The sequence below is a fragment of the Heterocephalus glaber genome, unplaced genomic scaffold (assembly GCF_053883595.1).
Source record: "Heterocephalus glaber isolate CG9 unplaced genomic scaffold, H.glaber_assembly_v1.0 deba00001550, whole genome shotgun sequence".
Taxonomy (NCBI): domain Eukaryota; kingdom Metazoa; phylum Chordata; class Mammalia; order Rodentia; family Bathyergidae; genus Heterocephalus; species Heterocephalus glaber.
Genome location: NW_028258343.1, coordinates 9256389 through 9281691, shown reverse-complemented (window position 1 = coordinate 9281691; position 25303 = coordinate 9256389). Strand labels below are relative to the sequence as shown.

General features: G+C 41.2%; 2 protein-coding genes across 8 annotated transcripts in view; both read right to left on the bottom strand.

The window, feature by feature from the left end:
- Nucleotides 1-8168, bottom strand: part of Zc2hc1b (zinc finger C2HC-type containing 1B) — a 60302-nt gene extending 52134 nt beyond the window's left edge. For all 6 annotated transcript variants that reach the window (XR_002395464.2, XR_015442502.1, XR_015442503.1 and 3 more), the window contains exons 1-2: nt 7964-8168; nt 58-119 (exon numbers count right to left, since the gene is read on the bottom strand). Coding sequence is in view for 3 of the 6 variants with exons in the window: in XM_021259310.2 (XP_021114969.2) it covers nt 58-119; nt 7964-7991 (90 nt within the window). In the remaining 3 variants the exon portion in view is untranslated. The remainder of the gene's footprint in view (nt 1-57; nt 120-7963) is intronic.
- Nucleotides 8169-8671: 503 nt separating this feature from the next.
- Ltv1 (LTV1 ribosome biogenesis factor) lies at nt 8672-25246 on the bottom strand. Of its 2 annotated transcripts, none has more exons than XM_021259306.2 (11): nt 25091-25246; nt 24129-24260; nt 22821-22994; nt 14699-14786; nt 12947-13088; nt 12341-12605; nt 10950-11077; nt 9893-10029; nt 9559-9611; nt 9186-9386; nt 8672-9082 (listed from the first exon to the last, which is right to left on the bottom strand). In XM_021259306.2, exons 1-11 carry the CDS (start codon nt 25091-25093, stop codon nt 9035-9037), a joined length of 1371 nt encoding a protein of 456 aa, XP_021114965.1. In that variant the 5' UTR covers nt 25094-25246; the 3' UTR covers nt 8672-9034. The 2 variants fall into 2 exon arrangements, with proteins under 2 accessions (XP_021114965.1, XP_004846091.1); XM_004846034.4 differs by having other exon boundaries at nt 8672-9068.
- Between the last annotated feature and the right edge of the window lie 57 nt (nt 25247-25303).

Here is a 25303-nt window from a genome sequence, read left to right as displayed (position 1 = left end):
TGACTTGACAGTTCATTTGACTCCAATGAAACACATCTACAAAATGTCTATGTTTACCAGAACATCTGCTGCAAAGCGTCTTCCACAGACTTCACAGGGAAACAACTCCTGACTGCCATCTGCGTAAGAGTCAAGAGCACATTATGTTAGTTTCATGGAATTGCCTGGCTGAGAAGCGATGGCTGGTGAGCAGTGACCTCAGGAGCCTAACATCCTCACGGTCTTTTCCCTCCCCATCAACTGCTTCCTCCTCTTAGGAAGACCCTTTGTAAACTCACCTGCATTTTCCTTTCCTAATATAAACTTACCTCACTAGACAAGTAAATTCTGTAACCTTCTGGCAACCAGAATATCACTATTTGATTTAGTAGTTAATATGTATTTCAATGAAGTGCCTGATAGCCATGCTTTAGACATATGAACAAAGTTAACATCTTAAAATAAAGACATAGCCAGGCATGATAGTGCATGCCTACCATCCTAGCACCCAGCAGGCTGAGGCAGAAGGATCGCTGCAAGTTCAAGGCCAGCATGAGTTCAAGACCAGTTGGGATTAATTAGCAAGACCTCCTCTCAAAAAACAACATACATGCTATATATATATTTTTAAATTTATAACTATTTATATAAATGATCCCATGGTAACACCTTTGGAATTCCTCCTAAAACTGAAGATTGAGACTGTGCCTACTATATCCCAAGTGCCTCAGAGTACCTGACACAAAGTGTTCAATAAATGCTAGTTAAAGGTATAATTCAAACAAGAATTTAGTTTCTACCATAGGACCAATCATTCATTCAACAAATAATTAATAATCTGCTATATACAGCTCTGTAGAAATATTGAGAAAAACCATACATGGGTCTAGCATAGAAAAGGACAAAATGTTGGAAGATAAAAGAAGTCTGGAAAGAGGAGAAGCAAAACTTTACAGACTTCTAATACTTCCTTTTGGTTCATCTGGAGTTTATTATGCAATGATTTTTAGAAAGTTTGTGGTCTGAGCATGATTTGATTTTAGAATAATAATCTGGGCTCTACCCTACAAACAAGGGAAGCAACCAGGTACATTGAGTTGGAAGGAGCTTCCAGAGCTGTGGAAGTCACAAGACAAATGTGAGAAGGGAGGGGCGAGGAGAAGAGGGGGATTTAGTTTAGTTAAAGGCCCAGAATGGAAAGAGGAAATGGGAGGCATCATATCCAAGGATTTGCAAGGCAACTAGGTCGGGGAGGGCCTAGGAGGTGGCAAGGAGAGAATGCCTAGGGCCATGCTAAGTTTGCAGGCAGCCCAAGGTGGTGGGGCTGTGGACAGAATAGGGAGCTTGCAAAGAAGGCCCACTGCAGGAAGAAGGATGACCTCAGCCTTGGAAATACTGAGTTGAAGAAGAGTCGTCCCGCCAGCAGGATGGAAATGAGGGAGGTCAGGGTCAGAGACACAGATGTAAGCTTTGAGAAATGAAGTAGAGGCCTGCTATTGCCAGGGAAGAACTCATGGAAAGAGCAGTACGGAGAGGAACCTTAGGGAAACCTCTACTTAGTGGCCAAGAAAATGATGATGATAAGCCAGAAGCAGGAGAGAACGGGATCATGGAAACCAAGGAAGAGACTTTGTAAGAGGAAGGCTGGCTAACAGGAAGCAGATGGTAGCCCACTACAGACGTTATTCATTTACATTTTCTTCTCACGTCTGCTAATTGGTATTGTGTCTTCAACTCAGGTCAGCTATCTCAGCACACAGAAATCTTGCTCCCTCTGTTCTTTCAGCCTTCAGACTCTGTAAAACTGGGTCTGTGATTTTTTTTCAGCAAAGTTACCCTAACCTTCCACATAAAACTATTCATCCTAATTATAAATCTATTGCTTTTTTTAAGACACTAGTGAAAGATAATCTATTTTTATGAATACTAGAGTAATATTTATATGGTGCTTTCTATATGGTGCTGTTTTCTCATTTGCTCCTCACAGAGCCCTGTGAAACAGGGTTGGTACTCTTTTGATGGCTCTGGGGATTGAACCCAGGGCTTCATGCATGCTAGGCAAATGCTTGACTGGGCTATATCCTCAGACTGGGTTTGTACTGATTGCTCTCAGACTACAGGTCATAAGTGGTAACACAAGGCTTGAACCCAAGACTGTCTCTACAAGTATCTAGACTATGAATTTGACCATACTGTAAGTGTAGATCTATTATATCGGTACTAGTCTTAAAGCAATTGGAAATCCCTACAGGATCAATGACCTTTGGCTTAGTGAGTTTTAAATGAATTTAATTACTTTAACATATTGAAAGATACAATATGATTCAATTCAAGACTTGTATATGGATGGATTGCCACATTCTGAACAATGTTCAGTCTGGAAGCTTGTCTACAAGAAAGGGAGCACCTCCCCAGCTTGCTGAATCAAAGTGGAGATGAGGTCTAATACTAACTGTCACTGTATACTGAATTACTGAATTACATGGGACCTGGGATTGCTACAACCTTAAACAAAGCCTGTTAAACAGCCAAAAATGCCCTCATTGGATGAATGGCTGAATGAACAGTGGTACGGCCAGACCTTGGAATACTACTCAGCAGCAAAAAGGAATGCTATTGACACTTGTGACTGCCTGGATAGACTTTTATGCTGAGTGAGAATAAAGTCAATTTCAAAAAGCCGCATATTGCACAATTGCGTTGTATTAACATTATCAAAATGACAAAATTACAGATGAAGCTGGGAGCAGTGGTACATGCTTATAATTCCAGCACTCTGGGAGGCTAAGGCAGGAGGATAGCAAGTTCGAGCCCAGCCTAGGTAACTTAGCAAGACTGTCTCAAAATTAAAAAAGACTGGGGAAGCATCTCAGTATGAAGGCCCTGGATTCAATTCCCAGTACCATTTAAAAAAATTAGAGATGGAAAATTTAGATTGCCAAGGGGTAAGAATAATTGGCTGGGAAGTTAAGTGCTTGTAATTACCACTAAGCTACACCTTGTAAGCTACACGGGGATAGACTGAGGGAGATCTTTGTGTGATGGAACAGATTCATATCTTCATTGTTGGTTGTGGTTATGCATGTTAAAAAAGGTATAGAACTAAGAATACACGTTGTACCAATGTCAATTTCCTGGTTTTGATGTTGTACTAGGGTAATTTAAGATGAAACTCAGGGGAAATTGTATAAAGAGAACATGAGATCTCTTTGTGCTATTTTGCAAGTTTTTGTGAAACTGTAATTATGTCAAAATAAAATATTTTAAAATAATGCCTACAAGTTGGCAAACCGTGGCCTCGAAATCTGAGGCTGCCTGTGTTTGTAAATAAAATTTCATGGGAACACAGCCATGCGCATTTATTTACATAGTATCTCACTGATTTCACACTACACAGCAGTCTTAAAGAATGTCTGGTCCTTCTTAACCCCAGTCTGAGAGGAGGGGAGAACTAAGAGCCATCCAGATTTGCACCATGGAACTTTAAGAGTCATGAGAGCTCTTGAAGCAGTGCTCACCTCTGTAACTGGGGCAGATGAATGAGGATGAGAGTGCCAACATACAGAAAACCAAAGGAAAGTTACCTCAATAACCCTCCCGCACACACTCTGTGCAACCCCTGGGTGACTGCCCTTGCCTGTCTCTGGCACAAGTCAACTCTCTGCCAAGGACAGAAGAGGTCTACAATAGTCACCACAAGGCAGGGCAGACACAGACGTTTAAGCACACATGTACAGCAGTTCTCATGACCTGCTCTAGCTTTGTTCTGGGAAGTCATGTGATCACTGAGTTGGCAAATACTGAACCACTGCTCCCAGGGGAAGCAGGGATAGCTTCCTACGAGTCTCTGGCCACACATTTTTTTGTTCAATGAATACAAAACTGTATTTTATGTGTTTCTGCTTAGAGATACCTATCTAATATATATTGTTGGCTCAGGAGTGCTGAACTTAGGCCAAGTAGAACTCGTGGCTGAATAAGGCCTAGCACATGTAGGTCTCATGCTTAGGAACAACAGATGGCACTTCAGCATGCTTGGCATCCATTTTAAACAATAAAATCACCAAGAAAAAGTACAGAAAAAAAAGAAAAAGTCCCTGAAAAGAACACTTGTTTAGTTTGAGGGCTTAAACAAGAGGGCAGAGTTTGGCCTCACCTAGAAACATGGTTGGTGGGCGACTTTTTCATGACCATGTACAACTCCAAAAATGACTGCGTAAGTGTCTTGAGTATGAGGTTGGGTGTTACAAGTAAATGTCAGCAAGTAGGTGGATTGCAAACAGGGAATCCACCAATTATGAGGACTGAGTGTAAAGGCATCTCTCTAGATGTACATGAAAAACCTAGATACAAAATCTAGTGCATAAGCTCCTGAAGAGTGATACTAAAAGCAGAAACTACCTTTGCCTGCCTTCTTCTACTTGGCTTCCAGACTCTTGCCTTTGAGGTAGAATGAAAACTTTCCTGGGAATCTAACCACTGTACAGTAATATCTCAGTTCATGAATGCTTCTGCTTGCAAACAATTCAGTTCACAAACAAGTGTTCAGTAAATTTGCTTCCATTGGAAAACTGCATCGGGTGACACACACGACCAGAGCCATCTTCCCCAAAATCGTAAAACAAATTAAGTTAATAAACTGAGGAACCACTGTACTAGGAAATACCTAAAGATATGGACATTGGGAGATTTCCAAAAAGCCCATCCTCCAGTAAAGCTCAGTCTCTCACCCCTGAGAACACGCAGTTTTTTCCCCTCAAATCTTAATCATGAGCAAACAGACAAGGATTTCAAAGATCTGAAGAAAGTCTCTAGCTTTGTAAATCCAAAACAAACAAAAAAGTAATTTAAAGGAACATTAAAGCTCTTGGAAGTTAAAAAGCTTTCAGGAGAAATGAAAAAATCAACAGCAAGTAGGAAGACAATTAGGATAATCTCCCTGAAAACACAGCAAAATGACACAAAAATGGGATAGAAACATAAGCAAATTAGAGTACCAGCCCAGGTGCTCCTGTATCAAATGAGTGCAAGAGAGAAAAAGGAGAACATACAATGAAAGAAATAAAAATAACTTTCCACAATTTCCAGAAGGACATAGGCCTCTTGGTTGAAAGAAATGAAAATCACTGTAAAACTTGAAAACACTGAAGAGAGACATTCTACAGACTTCAAGAATGAAAGAACTAGTTACATGAAAACTTAAGAATCAGAATGGTTTCATACTGCCAAACAGCAAATTGGGAAATTAAAATATGTAGAAAAGATCCTTAAAACTTTCAAGGTAAAATAATCGACAACCTAGAATTCTATATCATTTAACTATGAGTTAAATATGAAGGTAGAAGACATTTGTAAACATGCAATTTCTCAAAGGTTTACATTCCAGGTACATTCTTGTAGAATTAGTGGAGCATACGATCCACAAATGAGAAAAATACTGGAAAAGGCAACTCAACTTCAGCGGGAGGGAAGGGCATTCCAGAAGCAGACAGCAAGCAGCCCCAGTTGGAGGTGTGTGACTAGAAACAGAGATGCTGATGGCTATCAGGATCAAGATATTTCCCGCCTCCCTTTCTGTTCTCTACTGACTCAGCGAGTGTCTATCTCCTTTACACCGTCCTGTTTAGATAAGAGGAGGACGCTCCTTGTATCCCATAAGAAGGATCTACATTGATCTTGAGAGATGGAGATAAGTAGGTCGGGGTAACCTAGGAGCAGAAGATATAAGCCAAGCGTACAGCCCTGTGTAACTCTTCAGATCCAGGTGCCCTAAATGTGGTGACTTGTTCCCCAGGACTCATCACCGCTCTGCCCGCTGCACACGGAGATCTTGCAGACGGTGGCAGCTCAAGTCAGACCCAGTTCGTGTCCTCCAGCGGGCCTTCGCCTAATGGGAGCCACTGCTGCCCTCACACAGCCAGCTTTAGGCTTCTCTTCAGTTGGTCAAACATAGATAATCTTGTTCAGGATACCATTCAGATGGCTTGAAATAAAACAATACAAAAAAAGAGAGAAGGAAACATCTAGTATAATAATACTAGATAGTTTTATAGATGACTGCGTTTCCTGAGCGGAAAGAGTAGCATGAAATTGACAATGGTTCTGTAGACAGCTTCTGTATTTTATTTCTTAGCCTGAATAGTGGGCATATGTTTGCTGCACATTGTCTCTTAGTTTTACAATGAAACGACAAGGCTCTTAGAATGTTTACCTTCTTTTGCCCTTTTTCCTCCTGCTCTTTAACTAAAGTGAACCAACGTCAACACACAGGGAAACAAACAAGACAAAAGCATGATGTACTGAAAATGTTAGCAGTAAAGTCCCAAGATGACTTGAATTGTCCTTCGCCTTGGTGACAGGATCACATCACAGTGGGGATTGTGGGCACAGTGCATCACAGATAACATACACAAAGGGCCACAGACTTTCACAGTGGCAAGAAAGTGGTTTTAAACCAATCATGGACAGTACTTCAACAAAACAGGAGTAAAATACAGTAGGCAAATTCTTCATGACTTTGCCCTCCACCTGGGTTCTCACAGGTCCTTTGTTTTCTTGCTACTCCCACTGAATGTGGGTGCTACTGGTTCCTCCAAGTTTAAGTACTTCTTTTCTGAAATGTCTTTCTAATGGACCCATTCATTCACACACTACTTGAGACTGGACCAATGCCAGGCTGTCCTAGACACTACAGACAAAGGTGTAAGCAAAAATTCTGCGAAGTCTGCTCCAGGAAGAGGACGAGAAAATGGTCTCATGCGTCAGTCACAGGGAACCTAAGGCAGGGGAGGAGGAGGGAGAATGCCATCTTTACACACACACCAGGGAAATGCTTACAGGGAGGTGGTAACAGCAAGCCCGAGGAGGGCTCATCTGTCGTGAGACTTAGGGGTAAAAATGAGCACCACAGTTCTCCTTTTGAGTGGTACTTGGCACACTGACCCCTCTGCCAATTATCTGTGCAGCTTACACCCTGCCTTTCCTGGCCGAACAGTTCTTAGCAAAAATCTGACCTCTGGGGATTCTCATCATTTAGCATGGGGCTTATATGTTCATTTCCCAACCATCATTTATAAATGGCTCAAACATCGGCCAACTTGAGTGCCTGGCTGTGGAAAGGGGATTCTAGGCTGCTGGGTTGGGGGTGGGGGGAGAATTATAATCAATTTGTTCTCCAGAATAAAGTTAGGATCTGTAAATCTGGGGTTTCTTCACCTTGTCACTGTTATGCTTAGTCAAGACCTGTAGGTTTATTGCTCCTGTAACTGTAAATTACATGTCCATTAAACCCTACATCAGTGACAGTGAACCTTTGAGAGCTTTCGATGATACCAACAGTCTGCTGTGACACAGGCCCGCCACCATTGCCCTACATAAATATAAACACCACCGGGACAAAATGACAGCCAGTGTCTTAAGGCTTGCTGGTCCTAGGAGTCCTCAGTTGAGACAGCCACCAAAATAAGTCCCTGGCCCTTTCAGGACTTAAATTCCTAATGCATAAACCATCAATTGCGACCCCCTCCCCCTTTTTGTAGGTCGGCACTTAAAACTCTTCAGTATTCTACATCTATTTCTACAGCCAAGTTTTGTATAAAAATGAAGGTTGGTAGAATACCCAATGCAATTCTTTTTACAACTCTGAAAAATCCTGCACTAATCATTTTTTTCCACAACTAAGCTTTGAATCCAGAGTCTTTTCACTGAGGTACATCCCCAGCCCTTTTAAAAAAATTTTTGAGACAGAGTACGGCTAAGTCAAAAATTACCCAGGCTAGGCTTGAACCGTAGCCCTCCTGCCTCAGCTTCCCAGAATGTTGGAGTTACACGTGTGCATCACCATTCCCGGATTCTATAATAACTTATTTAGATTTAAACTGGTAACCCTTGATAGAACAAGATTACCTCAACTTTGGAAAAGCCACACTAAAATGAATTAGAGACAAAAACACTTCCAATAATTTAGATATCAAATGTAGCTTACCTGCCAAAAATGGTTCTGCCCCAGACATAGCAGTCCTCAGTCAGACCAACAGTGACCACAGCTTTTACAGTCCAGGGAGCTCAGCAGTCACTGACAGAGGCACAGGCTACCAAATAATGAGCCACTGTGATGGTGTCAACTGCCTAACCTCAAACAGTTTGTGGATGTTAAAACAAAAACATCCCATCAAAAACATGGAAAGTTTTCAACTATGTATCTGTCGGATAAAAAAGGTTCCAAACATTAAATTATGTTGACAACATTCTAGTTTAAACTGAAGTAAATATTTCTGATTTTGAGCTAGGGATTCCCTAAAGCCAAAGTAGTTTTCTTCATTACTTCTTCAACTATTCTGTTTCCTGCCTTCACTGTTCTGAAATCCCAAAAGTCATCCAGAAATATAACAGGAAATCTGAATTCTAACAACTTTAATATTCGGTTTTATCCTCCCTTTGAAATGGTCCTTTTGTATACAGAGAGGGAAAACAGCTTCCTACCAGTGGAATCTTCTCAGGAAGACTCTTCTTACCACTGAGCAAGATAAACTCAGCATTTCAAAGTTGAGTGTAACCAGGCCACTTTTCTACACACAGCGAATTAAACCATGAAATTCCTGAAAAGGCATGGAGAGGTTTCAAAGAAATATTTGAGAACATCTGCAAAAAACAACTATGAGAACCATACAAATAAATGAGTATGCCACTTCCATTCAAGTTATGAAGATATTTTCCTTTATCCAAACATTTTGTATTCATGAAGTCATTTATTTCAGAGTAAATCTAAGCTTATAATTTAAATTTAAAATGTTACAATATTTACAAGACAGTTGACAGGGAGAACTTGCTGGTATAAAAATACTGTAAGTATTGTATATTTCTCTTCAACATCTGCCAGGGAAAATGCAGAGTACAGTTGCCTCTGAAGATCCTGGCTGATTACGGAACATAATGAGAAGCCCTGACAGGGAATGTGCCTGAGCCTCACAGGGCCATGTCTATAGCTTTAGACCTTCAACACTTTTCTTCAAGTTCAGCAGCTCCTTTTCCTGTCTTCTCTTCTCCAGCTTGAATGCTAATTTGTTAGCTTTCTTCTCCACTCTTCGTTCCTGTACAAGAGGCTCTGTAAGTTACACATGTCCTTAACATGATACAGACTACTTACATGGGAAAAAAAATTCAACTTCCCCTCCACCAACTCTTTGTAAACTTGGAAACTATTCTACCTTGCGCTCCTCTTTTATAGCTTGCTTTCTTGCTCTTTTATCTTCTTTGCTTTCATGTTTAGAACGTGGTTGGGTTGATACCCTAGGCAGATCACTGCCATTAATCATCTGCATTCGTTCAACTTGCTTTGCTGTGAGTCCTCTCTTAGGTAAGACATTGAGAGGTATTCCTGTTTTAGAAGATATGTCAATTTGTTTCGGCTGAAATAAAGACAAGATAGAACTACAGTTATTTCCTATTCCCATTAAATGTAGCTCATCAACGACGCTGACAGTGCTTAGCCACAAAGGGTTAAATTTATTGTGAGAAAATGTGTACACTCCAATCCCTGTATTAGGTATTTCAAAACATTTTCAGGACACTCAGACTTACTTTTGGTTGATACTTGATAAGCTGTGGATGATTGTATAAGTTTGAGTATGTACCTTAAAAAGAAATCGTGTATCAGTAAGTACACTTCCAGTTCAGCAAACATTACTACACTCCTATTATATTCCTGACCTTGGTGTTTTCATAGTGCAGAATAACACTGGAGTCTCTCCTATAAAATGTTTTAAAACAGTTTATAACTCAGTAATGGGAATATTACTCTTTACAAATTGCCTAAAAGCTTAACTTCTACTAAAACATATGCACTTTTCAAAACTGATGTACTTAACACTGTAAAATTACTGCCACAATTTTAGCAGAAGACACTGACACTTACTGCAAATGGATTCACAATCCCACTTCTCTTTGGTTTCTTCAAGAACTACAGTAATAATCTCTTCTTCAGATTCATCAAGCTCATTCAATGGCAGGTCTTGATCCTCAAAGGGTTCAAGAGTATTCAGCTTTATACAACTTTGGGTTGAATTTTTTAAAATAAAGGGGAAAAACAACACTCATTATTATTGTTACTAAAACTGCTATGAAAATAGCAATTTTTAAAATCCACATGCTCCCGTGACCAAGTGTCACTTCCTGTCACATCTGGCTGTAACCTTCCCTGCTTCTCCCTCCCGCTGTGTTCTGGACATTCACTCTGCTAACCGCTGAGGGATCTGCCTCTTTGGAATGTTAGAAAGAGCTACACATCAAAGATGACGGGGGCTTCCCTATGACAGGCTTTTCTTAAAACTTAGAAAAGAACTGGCCTGTCCGTGTTCAAGGTATGTGCAAACTTCAAACTACGTAACCCCTTTTCCTGCTGTAGGATCCGCACATACAATGATCACGGAGCTAGGCCTTTCTACCAGATTTAAACACCTCTCCAGTGTCTCCCACAGAAGTCAACTTGATGCAGATGCTGATTTGCCAAATAATAATACACTGGTCCGTTCTGCTAATTCAACTGGAGAGAAAAACTCTTATTTTTATGTTGCAGCTATTGGCATCTAAGAACTCCTAGCATTTCAGAAAGATGAAAAAAATGGATACTTATACGTCAAAATAATTCTTTAGCTAGAGACTAGAAGCACCATCCTATTCTCCAACTGGAATGTCTTCATACTCCGCACTGACCCAGTTATCCTACTACGACTCTTCTCAAGTCAGCGGGACCGAGGTAGTAGTTCCCTGTATTTTCTTACTGTCACATTTAGCTTCAGAACTCAATTCTAAACATAGGCAAAACTCATAAACAGTATATGAGGCACAATGTATTTTTTCCTTGATGATAGATTTTGACTAGGTGGATCTTTCCCCGCAATTTAGTTGTACAAGTACAGATCCTAATTGGAGATGGAATAAAAGCAAATAAACAAGAAAAAATGTCACCATACTTCTCAGCCTTCTCTTTATGGTAGTCATTCAAAACTTCCTGTAAGCGGTTGCTGTCTACCTGAATGGAACCTTCCAATTCAGCATTATCCAGAGCTCCAATCTCAACATCATCATACTGTTCATAAAACTGGAATATAAATAGAAAGCAGATATCATGAAAAATAAATGTACTCATTAAATACAGTACTTAGATGGTATTTTTATCCCACATATTTTTAAGCACTACCATAAGATCACAGCTAATGGTAATTTAATGAAAATATTAGTAGAGACAACACCATGACAACAGGGCCAGTTCCTGCCAGATTCACATGCAGACTGAAGACAGGCTCCTTTTTAACATGGAAAGGGAAAACAGTTATTCTATTTAGCTTGGATTAAAAAATGCTTGGCAGAAATCTTTATGTCAGAATATTCAAAGAGTATTTTGAAATTCCTCGGTTATGCAGACTAAAAGATCATGTAATTGAATACAGCCTCCTACTAATGTATACATTTCATGCTTGTTTACATGGTATTCACTGTGTTATTCAAATGCTATTAGCACTGTTGGGCTCTGTCACAGAATACTCAGGTGGTGATCTATTTCCTGATTAGTGAAAAGTTAACAGCTGGCTGCTCTTGCAAGAGAAGGAAACTAATACTTCCTGAAGATGCAGGTAAGTTGGAACCCGTATCTTGGGTTCCTCTTGAAGGGGACCACTCTTTCCTGCCATCATTTACTGAACAGTGTGAACTCCTACTATGGCCCAGACAGCCCTTCAGGGCTTGGGATGTACCAGTGACACACACAAGAACCTCTGCCCTTGGGGAACTTGCATTCTACTCTGAAACAAACTCATACACAACATACACATCAGAAACCCATAAACACACAAAATAAACACATCCAAGATGGCAGGGTGGGAGCCCCTGGGCAGCACAGGTGGGAGTGAGCCTGTGTAATATACAGTCCACAGGATGGAGCTGTAAGCCCCGGAGCTGCTCTGTCAGAGCAGAGCCAAGTCCAACATGCTATAGTTCAGCCCTTTAGAGTATCTGGTATTGAAAATTTCCTTTGTGTTAAGTGTTGCTTTGTCTGAAAACTCCAGATATGAGAAACTGAAAGAAAAGGGATTTCATTTATGCTCAGGGCAATGTTTTAGGAAATCAGCAAAAATTCACAAAATGTCAGTACTCAGAAGTGTCAGAATGTTTTAACCAGCCAACATTTTGGGACTATACTATTCCTTCCAGAACTAAAACTACAGTGGCTTTATGTTTTAATTTTTTTTAAAAAGGCAGTTATTTCTGCTCCTGATAGTTTTAGCCTTTGGTTCTAATTTCGCTCTTTTCCAACAATGACATTTACTAGGAGGCAGTACTAAAATGCCATTTTGGGGGACCTGACCTTCTCAAACCTCTCATCATGGAGAGCCAGCTGCTCATTTCTCCTCATGACTGAGGAAGTCATAGAATACTCTGTGAAGCGGCTTTTTGTTTCCTCCTCCCAGAACAAATGCTTTTCTCTGGCCCCGTGAGGTTCTCCAGGGGGAAACGGCGCATCTTCATCTGACCACGGGCCTGCAGAGTCACAGTCACCCTCATCAGCACCGCCTCTCCCGGTCTCATCATCCATGTCTTCCCACTCACTGTCGTCTCCACTCTCAGATTTCCTGCAGCCAGAGAGCCACCAATTCCCTGTCAAAACAACTTCAAAAAACCAACAAAACAAGGAAACTTTACACAAATAAAACCAGAGGGTATGTGGGAAAGGTTCCTGTGTAGGCAGAACAGAGATGCTGCTTGACCAACCTGGCAGGGTAAGAAAAACAAGGAAGGGGTAAACAGATTCTTAGACTTCAGCTGCACCTATCAGCAGCTGGCAAAGACCTGGAGACTCAGAGTAAGTCTCAGATTAAGTGCTCTTGCAGGTCTCTTCCCAACTATAATGTGGTTACCCCCCTACTGAAGAAGCAAGTCAGGTCATCTTTGCTTTGGAACAAACCACACATACGGAATTTCCATTCCCTCTTCCTCTTCTGTTGGCTTATTGGCCTGAAGGATAAAGTCATCTTCAAGCACATTATCTGGATCATCAAAGTCAAAATCATCATCAAGAGCTGCAACAATGTCAGGATCAAAATCCAGTCGAGGTCCTAGGAAAAAAAAAATATTGAGCAAGAATTCCCAAAAAAGCACAATTTACTTAATCTAAATACTGATAATATGCTAGACTCCAGTTAGGTAGCAAGGATAAAATAATTAACTTTAAACAGATATAAAGATGGAATGAAAAAAATTCCTCTTTTAATTTTCATTTACTCTTCCACTACACATGTAGAATATTCAACTCTACATTTAGGAAACCTCAAAGCTTTCACCTGCAGGAAGAAACTGGTTAATCTTACCTGTTAGAACTAATTTACAATAAGTATTTATAGACTATTATATTTTCTGTCTTTTCAGTACTGTAAAATCTTTAACAAAATCCAACTTATTTTTTCAACTATATTCGTCCATATGTAAAAATACTAGAGTTCAGGAACATATTTCAAGTTCAAACTTTTAAAATTTTTTTTTGGTATCAGGGATCTAACTCAGGACCTTGCACTTGCAAGGCAGGCATCGGCACCACTGAGCTAAATCCCTGGCCCCTCAAGTTCAAACTTTTAATCACATATGGCTTCCAATACCATATGCTACATGACCACTGCTCAGCTCTCCAGACACATTTGTTATTCCCCATCCTTCCTCCTGGCATGCTAAAGTGTATGCAGCTTCACATGCTCATGTTCCCCAGCTTTTGTACATACAGTCTTCTCTCTGGAACATCTTCTCACCCCCACTCCTCCCTCCTTCTACTTAAGAAATCGACTGGGGAGTGGGGGTGTAACTCAGTGGTTGAGCACTTGCCTAGGCTCTGGGTTCACAGCCAGTACAAATCAAAACAGAAATCAACTTAGGTATCTTCTAGGAAGCCTCGCCCAGCTCCCTAAGGCTAGGTTTGGTACCTCTCCACCCACCAGTATTGATACTTCTATACTGAAATTTTAATTTCGCATTTTTTACCTTTGTAACTGACACAAATTCCTTGTGGTCTGGGACTATGTTTTATTCTGGTTTAACACAAGACCTTACCACACTGGCTACTCAAAAATTTGTAGAATAAATTAATGAATGAGTACTCCTGGGGAAGTGTTAGCCAACAATTAGGCCCCGTGGGAGAAAATACCAAACACTAATTCTGAGGATTTTTGTGTTTGCTCTAAAAACAACGTTGGTACTGAACATTTTTTAAAAACTCACTTTTTCAGAGTATTTTACACAGATGGCAGAATGAACTTCTATAAAATATGTATCTAGGGCCAGGGATTTAGCTCAGTGGTTCCACCACCTGCCTTCAAAGGGCAAGGTCCCAAGTTTGATCCCGGGTACAAAAAAAAAACAAAAACAAACAAAGTATGCATCTATGCTCTTGGGAGAAATTTTGAAAGACAAAAAGATTACTGTTCAAAATTACACTATCTGCAATGAATGCTGAATATCACTGTTATCTTTTTAAGAAGTTAGGTAAATGTTAAAATTTTCCTACAGACACTCAGAGGTAGTTTTTCCATGTTTTTCTCCACACACAATCTCTAAAGACCTAAGAATGTGAAGGCATACTTCAAAAGAGCCATACTCATCCCTTCCTTGTGAATTTTAACTTGAATTCTGGACATCTCAATTGTTTCAGTCCTTTATTAGGTACAGAAATTAAACCCACCTGAAACCGGAGCTGCTTTATTTAATAATCCAACAGCTTCCTCAAACTCTGATGCAAACACTGACGAAGGCAACTTAATTCCAGTGCTCTTGAAAAGAAATCACCAAGTTGTTAGACTTACTTACAAAATACTTCTCAACTATACTCTACTGGGTTGAAAAGTGTCTCCTCAAAATTCACAACCACCCAGCCCCTCAGACTGTGACCATATGTAAAATAACACTGACTATAGCTTGTCCCCTCTGAAACCCTTCTTAAAATTGTCATTAAAAGATACTAAGAGAAGAGACCAGCTGTACGCCAAAGGATGACTAGGCCGTGCCCTAATGAATGGATCAACAGGTCATCATGAGAGTGGTTCTGCCATAAAAGCCACTTTTGCTAGGTCTCTCACGTGGCCCTGATGCCATGTGCTACCTTGGGTCTCTGCCAGCGCTAAGGCCATCACCAGACATGGCCTCTTGACCCTGGATGTGAGTGAAAGTAAATCTCTTTTCCTTGCAACTTACTCAAGGCCATGGTGGAGTTATTATCAGCAACAAAAATGCACTAAGTCCTTGTAGACATAACAGGATAAGACAAGGCTGGACCAGATTAGGGTGTACCCTAATAAAAAGGCTACAAGACCCAGACACAGCAGGGAGAACAGTCTGTGACAAAGGAGCAGACTGGAGTGATGCATCCGCAAGCCATGGAAATCTGAGGACAGACCACCAGCAGGCTGCGGACCCGGGAGCCAGGGAGCTGACTGAGCCTCCCCAAGCCCAAGAAGGAACAGGCCCTGTGAATACATCCACTTCAGACAACTTTCTGGCCTCCAGGATGCTGAGAAAATAAATGTCTGTTCTTTTAAATTACCCACTGCCCTGGGAAACTGTGACAACTGCATTGTGCAATCTCTTACCCAACCACCAGTTACACATTCTGTATCTGCAGATCCCGAACCACCACTGCCCTACAATTCCCAGCACCCATCTAGTACACTCTTCCATATAACCCTAAGCCCTGAGGACCAGAAGGTTGCAGGGAAAGAACAGAAAAAAAGGCTGAAGAGTCCATCTCCCCAGTCAGGTCACTGAGAGGCTCTGCATTCAAATCCAGGTCTCTTAACTCCACTCCCCTGAAGTTTCAAAACAAAATTAATCTTTTCCTCTTAAACTGGTGATAATGCCCTGATCTCCTTTCCATCCTTTCTCTGAATCAGCTGTCTTAAATCCTACAGTGGTCACAAATCATCTCTGTCCCCACATCCCTCTGAGCTCTTGCAGAGTAAATGCACTCCCTCCCTTGGGCACCATCTTTCTTACGGCTACCCAAGATGGATCACCACAGTAGTTGCTGCACTGGTCTACACCTAATCTAACCTTCATACCTCTGCCAGATTAAACTCCCCTAACACTTCTGTCACACGACCCTCCAGAACTTAGAATAGGTCCTGGTTTTTCACTTTGTGTTTAAGCTCCTGGTTTTTCAAGGCCCTGTAAAATCAAGAAACACTCCAAGTATCCAAATTTCTTACTTTTACTCAAAAAGATGACTATGCAAATCAAGTCCAGCACCTGCCTATCATGTAATAATTCAAAACAATTTAATGAACATTCACACGCCCACCACTGACACGCACAATACTACTGCATTCCTCAGCTTCCTTACTGAAATATTCCTCATGCTCTCTTTAGACGGTGAGTGCCCACGACACAAAAAAGATGCCTTCAAGGACTGCTTTGGAAAGTGGCAAGAATGATGGGATAAGTGTGTTCCAAGCAAGGGGAGTATTTTGAAGGACATTAATGGCAATGTCTTTTACTGCAACAAATTTTTACTTAAAAACACAATATTTTTGTATAATTCACCCATTTAACATGTTCAATTTAATGTGTGTGTGTGTCTGTGTGTTTTGGTATTACATTAGTAACTTTAAAACTGTGGTAAACTCATGTCACCTGTCTTAAAGGAGTATCACATATATTTAGTATTTTCCTATCTCTGTATGCTGTTATGTCTGAAAATCATGCCAGAAACGGGCTGAAGATGATACTGAAGCTTAAAGTCATGGACAACTCATATTACTGACATGGACTCTTATTTACATATATTTACTGTCTTTAAAGCAAGTCTGGTTCAATATAGTTCTAAAAACACTAGCCAGAGCAAGTTAATTAGACAAGAGAAAGAAATAAAAGGTAAGGATAGGAAATGAAGAAGTGACATGATACTCTACATAGAAGCACCAAAAACTCCACCAAAAGACTTTTAGATTTGATAACCAAATTCAGTGGTATAGGTGAATACAAAGTTAACACTCAAAAATCAATAGCCTTATCATACTCAAATAACATACTCATAGAGAGAGAAATTAGGGAAACAATTCGTTTCACAATTGCATCCAAAAAAATGAAATACCTAGGAATCAATCTAACAAAGGAAGTAAAACTACGTTGAAAACTAAAGTACTCTGAAAAAGGAGATTAAAGAGGATCAGAAAATGGAAAGACATCCCTTGTTCTCAGGTAGGAAGAATCAATACAGTGAAAACGGCCATACATCCAAAATTGTGTTACTGCTTCAATGCAATTTCAATCAAAATCCCAATGGGATATCTCACAGAATTAAAAAAAAAATCCTAAAATTCATTTGGAACCAAAAGAGACCTAGAATAACAAAGGCAATTCTGGGCAACAAAGGCAAAGCAGGGGGTACCACAATCCCTGACTTTAAATTAAACTACAAAGCTACAGTGATTAAAACAGTATGGTACTGACAAAAGAACAGACCTGAGGATCAACAGAACACACCAGAGGATGCAGAAACAATTCCAGACATACTCAACCACCTTATCTTTGACAAAGGATCCAAACACCTTCACTGGAAGAAAGATAGCCTCTCTAATAAATGGTGCTGGAAAAACTGGCTTTCCACATGCCGAAGGTTGGGACTAGACCCCTATCTTTCACTGTGCACTAACCTAAAATCAAAATGGATCAAAGATCCAAATATTAAAACAAAAACACTAAATCTGCTGGAAGAGAGAACAGGTAGGATAATTGAGGACATGGGAGTAGGCAAAGACTTCATGAACAAAACCCAGACTGCACAGAAAATACTACAAAGAATTAACAAATGGAACCTCATCTTATTAAAAAGCTTTTGTACAGCAAGAGAAACCACCAACAGAGTGAAGAGACACCCACAGAGTGGGAAAAAATTTTTACCAGCTATTCAGATAAAGGACTATTATCTAGAATATATAAGGAACTCAAAAAAATCAGACCCCCCAAATTTAAAGACCCAATGCAAAACTGGGCATCTGAAATGAAAAGACACTTCTCAGGTGAAGAACTAGAAACAGCAAATAAATGTATGCAAAAATGTTCAACATCACTGGTCATTCATGAAATGCAAACTAAAACAATGCTGAGATTCCACCTCACTCCAGAAAGAATGGCTGCTATCAAGAAATCAGCCAATAACAAATACTGGAGGGGCTGTGGAGAAAAAGCAACCCTTCTCCACTGCTGGTGGGAGTGCAGACTGCTGCAACCACTCTGGAAATCAGTGTGATTTCTTAAAAAACTAAAACTAGAGGTTCCATTTGACCCAGTTACACCTTTTCTTGGTATCTTCCGGAAAGAATTAAAAGCATCACACCATGGTGACATATGCACATCCATGTGTATAGCTGTACCGTTTTTAATAGCTAAATCTTGGAAACAGCCCAAATGCCCATCAACTGACAAGGGGATAAAGATGTGGTGTTTTTTTTGGTACCGGGGATCAAACTCTGGACCTTGTGCTTGGAAGGCAGGCAGTGGAACCACTGAGCTAAATCCCTGGCCCAAGATGTGTGTTGTTTTTTTTTTTTTGGTACCGGGGATCAAACTCAGGTCCTTGTACTTGCGAGGCAAACGGCAGAACCACTGAGCTAAATCCCCAGCCCTAAGATGTGGTTTTTTTATACCATGGAGTACTACTAGTCTGTCATAAAGAAGGATGAGCTTTAGACATTTATAGCTAAATGAATGGACCTTCAGACCATGCTCTTAAGTGAAATAAATCGGACACACATGTTTAAATACCTGTTTCTCTGGTGTGAGAAACCAAAAGTGGAAATAAGGACTGAAATATATAATGGATGTCGGGAAATGGGAAGAGTGTTCAGATGGGAAGGGGAACAAGGGAGGAGGGAGGAAGAAAGAAGGGACAAGAAAAAAGTGAAAACAGAAGGAAAAATGGAAACAAAACTTTTGTACATAGGGAGGAGAGGGGGCTTGAGGGTGGAATGAGATAAAGTAAAATTTATTTTAAAAAAATTAAAAATAGGGCCGGGGATTTAGCTAAGTGGTGCAGCTGCCTGCCTCGAAGGCGCAAGGTCCTCAGTTTGATCCCCGGTACCAAAAAATACATAAATAAAATAAATAAAAAATAAATAAAGCAAGTCTGGATTAGGATTTTCTGTGACAGAGCCAAAGGCATTCCAATATCATATAAATAAAATCCAATATCAAATAAATAAAACCTGATATATAAAGCTATGATAAAAGAAATATAGTCTTTTAGCTTTTTAACTAATCACTCTTCGTGGTCACCCTTAGAATGCTAGAGGGAGGAGCCAGCTTGTATTTAGTAAATTTACCCATAGGGTTTTTTTTTTTCCCAAGCCTTTGAAAGCTAATCAAAAAAACTGTATACATGACAGATTCCTTTTTAGAGGAATCTTTTTTTAATTGAACAGTTCCCAACTATATTGGGTTTGCTCAGCCAGTTTCCACAACGGCAGCACCCATTCTTCAGGCAAAAATCAGGCCAAGCACAAGCATTACTCATTTCTCTCCTGCCCTTCTCTAGTGCCTTACATTTTGTTTCTAAGGCTTAGTCCATATTTTTGGTCTATTCAATTTTGGTGGTTTGTTACAAATTAAAGTTAAAAAAAGTACGTGGGATTAATTCACATTTTTGCATAACAGTACAGAAAAACCAATGTCATTCTTGTTTTTAAATCTAATTCACATGTCTTTGCTGTACACACAACTGAAGTATTCATTTAATAGCTTTATTCTGTTAAAAAACCAATTAATGATTACTTTCACCCCAAACAAATTAAAGACTAAAAGCTAGTCTCGTATTGGTCAATATGATTCAGCCAAGAGTTAGGACTTTTACTTTAAAACTTTGTCTCAGGAGCCTGGATGGGATAAAAGAGGCAGGAAGACAAGGTGAAGCTCCCTTGTTGCCTCTGCTACCTTGTGCACACCATGTTGCTTCTCCTCTGGGATGACTGTGCCATCCTCCCCATCTTGGAGCCAGCTGATTATGGACTGAAACCTCTACAAACTGTAAGCAAAATAAACCCATTCCCCTTCTACTTTGGGTGTGTGGTATTTTGTCTTAGTAATGACAGGAAAGTAACACAGAAATTTGGAACCGAGAGTGCATGCGGTCATTGCTGACATTGCCTGGCCACGTGGCCCAAAAGACTTCGGAGCTATCTTATGGGAAAGGAAGAGCCAGGAAAGATTCAGAGATGTCAGTTAGAGAAGTACAGCTGGAACACCTTAGGCTGCTCTGCATGGGAGATTCTGGTCAGAGCTCAGAAGAACAGAAAGCCGGTAAAGACCAGGCTCAGGAGGTTTCTATTGGGAAGAACTGCACTGGCTGGACTCCAGAAGTGTGTGTTATGGATTGGCAGAAAATTTGTCTGCACTTTGCTCATGTCCAGAGACTTTGCCTGAGACTGAGACTGAAGGTGATGGACTGACCATCTGGGGGAAGAAATTACAAGGCAGTCTAATGTTGTGGCATGGCTGCTGTCGAGGGCTTTTAGCCAGATCTATGTTGAGAATCCAGAGCAAACAGCATAGCAGAGTGATTTAAAATGTTTTTAGTTTGGCCAGAAAGGAAGCTCCTGTAATGCTGTGGACCGCAAAGATAGAGCAGAGGACATCTTGACTTCTGAGAAGGAACAGGAGAATAGAAAAGATGGCCTGAGGAACAGCAGGACTCCACCCTTGGCAATTTCAGAGTTGTAAGGGTGAAAGATTTTGCTTTGAGAAGAAAGCCCCACAGCACTATGTTCCAGAATAGCAGCAACCTAGGGAAGTTGTTTCAAAACAGCAGCTCAAGGAAGCTGTTCCTTGGGATTTGGTTCATAGGCACTGGACTGCTACAGCTAAGAGAGAGGGCACACTCACTACTAACTACTGCTCCAGCTGGCAACAGACCTTGATATCATCCATGCAGCACTGGTTTTAGGTGCACGCAGAATGCAAGAGTTGTGGGGTCAGGAAGGCCTCTGCCCAGATTTCAGAAGGCCTGGGAGGCCAGGCAGTGTGGCCCCGAGTGGGCAGTGTGTGAAGCTGTGAGTGTGAAGCCAAAGGTGCAGTGGTAAACCCCACAAGTATGGAGAATCCAGGAGTGTGGATCATCTGAGAAAAACTGCAAGAAGGAAGAGAGCCAGCCCAAGAGAGACACCATGGGTGCTACAGCAATGGGAGCTACAACCACCCAAAATGACGTAGGAGCACAGCCACCCAAGCCCTTTGGAGGTTACAACTTTCCACAGACTGCCTTGCACGCTGGAAGTGGAACTGTGGGATTTAATGTTTACGCTGCTGGATATTGGACTTGCTTTGGTCCTATTCCTTTGTAACCCTGTGTTTGTAACTTTTGGAATGGAAATGTCTGACTTGTGCCATTCAATGTTGGAAGTGTTTAACCTTTTCGTTTGTACAGGGGCTGGCAGCTAAGAGATTGCCTTAAATCTCAGGGGAGGCTTTGGACTTGGACTTTTCAGCAGTGCTGAAACTGGTAGGACTTTGGCAACTCTTAGAGATGGACTAAAAGCTTTTCACATGAAGGAATGTACATGAGTCTCTGGGGGCCTGGAGCGGAATGTTATAGCTTGGGTCTGGATGTCCCCCAAAGCCTCACTCTTGGTCAGAGGTAACTGAATCTGGAATGTGTGATGCTGGGATTCTGGGCATGTGATGACTAAACCAGTATATCTGAGGGAGGGGTTTATCACCACCCTAATCCCAGTAGTCTGGATGGGATAAAAGAGGCAGGAAGACAAGGTGAAGCTCCCTTGTTGCCTTTGCTACTTTGTGTGCGCCATGTTGTTTCTCCTCTGGGAGGACTGTCTGCCATCCTCCCTGTCTTAGAGCCAGCTGATTATGGACTGAAACCTCTACAGACTTTAAGCTAAATAAACCCCTTCCCTTTCTTAATAAAAACAAAAAAACCTTTGTCTCCATAGAAGAAAGCTGAGCCACTACTAGGCCCTGCCTTTCTTTCCCTCAATGGGGTATCAGAGGGAGTGAGCCACTAATACTGTGGATGCAAATGCCTTGAGGATGAAGACAAAGAGGAGCTGGTTCTACTATGATAGCAACGTGGTGGTGGGATGTGGGGTCTTTCAAGAGCTAAACCTAGATGCAACAGTTGGACTTATTACCCCTTTCTTTGGAATGATACCAGAAACCTAACTATCCCTTTCTGACTCTCCTTCAACAGCAAGCTATAGAAGAGCTACGATCCCATCTTCCCTGAGGAAAAGAATGCTAAACCATGACAGGATCGGAGAATAAGCATGCGGAAACTGGTGTCCTTTTTATCTCTTCTATAATCTCCATGAATGTCTCCTTTTTAAAAATGTCAGGTGATATAAAAACTCCTACAAGGAAATTTATACTTAAAGGCAACTGAGGCACATATCATAGGCACCCGTAATATAAACAGGAAACAATTTAAACAAGTAACACTAGCTCCATACAAATACAGTATGTGCTCTCATTTGTACTTAAAAGATAAAGTATGAAGTGGGCCACACACAGCTACTTTTCTATTGAAAAGTGTGGCCTCGCGGGACCATGTCTATGAATCAAAGCTTCTGAAACTGCCCAGACTTACTTTTGACACCTATCACCACCGTTGAGGCGGCCTGCTCTCCTGGTGATACAGATGTACACACACATACAATTTTGGGTAGAGATGTGGCCTATCTGTGCCCTTCATACTGACCCCATTTCTTGCCCCAAATAGTTATCTTGATTTGAAAATCAATCAGTGGTTTCTTTTCTCATTCCCACACTCACTCTCTCACACTTAGGTCGCTGAGAAGGCTTACAGGAACTACTGAAGTTTCTTCCTTCTCATCTCTGCTGCTGTACGCGCTGGAAGTATGGTTGGGGATAAGCTCTGAGGGCCCCGATGTTTCCTTCAGATGCTGCAGGTAGTCATAGTCATCATCAAAGAACACTCCATACTTCCTCTGTTCCACTCGCCTTTCTTCATCATTTATCTTGGATAACAAACAAAATGGAATTGGTAACCCTTCCACAAATATGGCCCAGGAATCTTACAATGACCACAACATTCACAATAAAAGGCAGATGACACATGAGAGTAATGAGACAAAGAATCCTGACAAAATCAGGAAATGCAGAGCTTCTAAACCCGAGTGCTACATACAATTAAACTGAATGAAAACAAGCCAAGTATAGTGGCAGATGCCCAAAGTTCCAGCTACTTGGGAGATTTGAGGTGAATCATTTGAGTCCTCAAGTTTCAGACCAACCTGGGCAACATAGTGAGACCTCATCTCAAAAAGGTTTTCCTTTCAGGAACAAAAGTAACTCCTTGTACTACATATCTCCCCGCAATAATTCAAGCTAAAAATAAACGCATACACCCACTTTATGCTAGCATATATTTGGAGGATTACAACAGAAGACTTGAGCGCTTTGAAAGGTATTTCAATCCTTTTGTATTTATAAGCAAAGAAAACTGGCTTTACTAAAAAGGTAAATATGATGTCCCCCATCACTTTCTTTTATATTATTCACTTTTATCAAGTTAAATCGATCTACCCAAGGTTCTCTGGCATTTTCTAAAGCCAATCCATAAGCTCAGACATTTTATATTTCGTGAGATGAGTGATTAGGAGGCACATATGCAGTCTATGAAGAGATTATGAAATGACAGATTTTAAGGAAAGCAGAGACTGAGCATATGGCCATGGCCTAAGTGACATCATGCAATATTGTGGCCAGTGGCTTAGTGAATATTTACCACTAAGCAACAAGATTTGTTCATTTAAGAGTCTCATATAAAGATGCTTTATCCTCCCAATCACAATAAACATGCACAATGTAAATCAGCACAATGTACTGAAAACTGAGTCATAGATCATTCAGCAGACCAGTTACCTGGGAATAATATCTGGCTAACCATTTACAACTACTACTAAAGTTAGCTAAAAGCTTAGCTAAAAGCTACTAATAAAGGGCTGGGGGTGTACTCCACTGTGGAGCGCTCACCTTGATCTCATGAACTTTGGGTCTGACCCTGAGCACCACAAAAACAAAAACGCAATAAAACAAAAGCCCTACCAACAGTTCACCTGCAAAGCTACGGACTAAAGAACAGGACTTACTTTCTGTGTAGGCAACAGAACCCTCTGAGGCGCAGTTTCATCTGCTGTTAAAGGATCTCGCTGGCTCCGGTGGACCAAATGAAAAGATACAGCTTTCTTTTTCTCTATAAATGGCTTTTTCTTCCTGTGAGGCTTTAAAGGAAGAGAACCAGAACAGATCATTAAAACAGAACCAAAATTGAGTGGGTAACACCATAGTTCTCACGTGCACTTTCAATAAGTGAAGAACCAACAGATTTTTCAAATCTACACTTCCAGAACAAACAACAGAAGCTGTGCCGCACAGAACCCATACTTACCTTCTTTCAACAAACCTAAAACTTTGGCATCTATGCTGTGGCATACCTTGTCACAGGAGCTGGGGATACAGCTGTGAGAAAGTCAGAGAAAGTCCTTGTTCTTAGCAAGCAAATCAGTAAGATAATTTCAGGTGAAGGAAATTAAACATGGTGATGTACAAATGACTTAAGAGTTCCTTTCGTCTGGCTGCTCTGGGAAGGTCCCTGACAGGAACCAGAAAGACAAGGAGCCTGTCACAAGAAATTCTGGAACGGACAGTTCCAAACAGGGTAAACCCTTCATCTACCAACGAGTAAATAAAGCCAGGAGACGAACAGCTACTCAATTAGCCCCGTCCACATTCTTATTTCGCTACTCAACCTTGATAAATGGTCTCATTATGGGCCCACCCTTCCTCTCGCACAAGCTCTTTTTCCCAAAGCAAACAGGCAGCCAAGTGCGACTCCAACGCCAGGAGTGACCAGCAACTGCCTCTCTGCCTGGAGCGTTTGTGTCGGAGCTTCCGACCCCTAGGGATAAAGGGGAGGCCATCTCTTCAGGCCACTTCCCCTACAGTGTGCCCCGGGAGATGAGGTGACCGCGGCCCAAGCCAGACGCACGATGCAGTAGCCACTGGCATTAACCGAACCGGCCCCACCGCAGACAACCTACGAGTCGCTCACCATGCTGCTGCCGTGCGGCGTTCACCCCCGCGAGAAGCGGCCAATCGCCCTCCAAATCTTGGGGACCCCGCCGCAGCTGTAAACTTCACTGCACGTGCGACAAGTTCCGGGTGGTACGTCACGCAGCCGCCGTGAAAATGGACCAATCCCCGAGGAGCAGCCGAGGAAGTGACGTCAGCACGCTGGTCTCAAAGATCGCGAGAACCACTGGGA

What these genes read in the sequence shown, in the direction of transcription:
- Ltv1 (XM_004846034.4), bottom strand. An exon ending in TTCTGTTGCCTACACAGAAA is followed by an intron (nt 22,995 to 24,128) that starts GTAAGTCCTGTT and finishes TTGTTATCCAAG; the next exon opens with ATAAATGATGAAGAAAGGCG. An exon ending in TTATCAAGTATCAACCAAAA is followed by an intron (nt 9,387 to 9,558) that starts GTAAGTCTGAGT and finishes TCTTTATTTCAG; the next exon opens with CCGAAACAAATTGACATATC.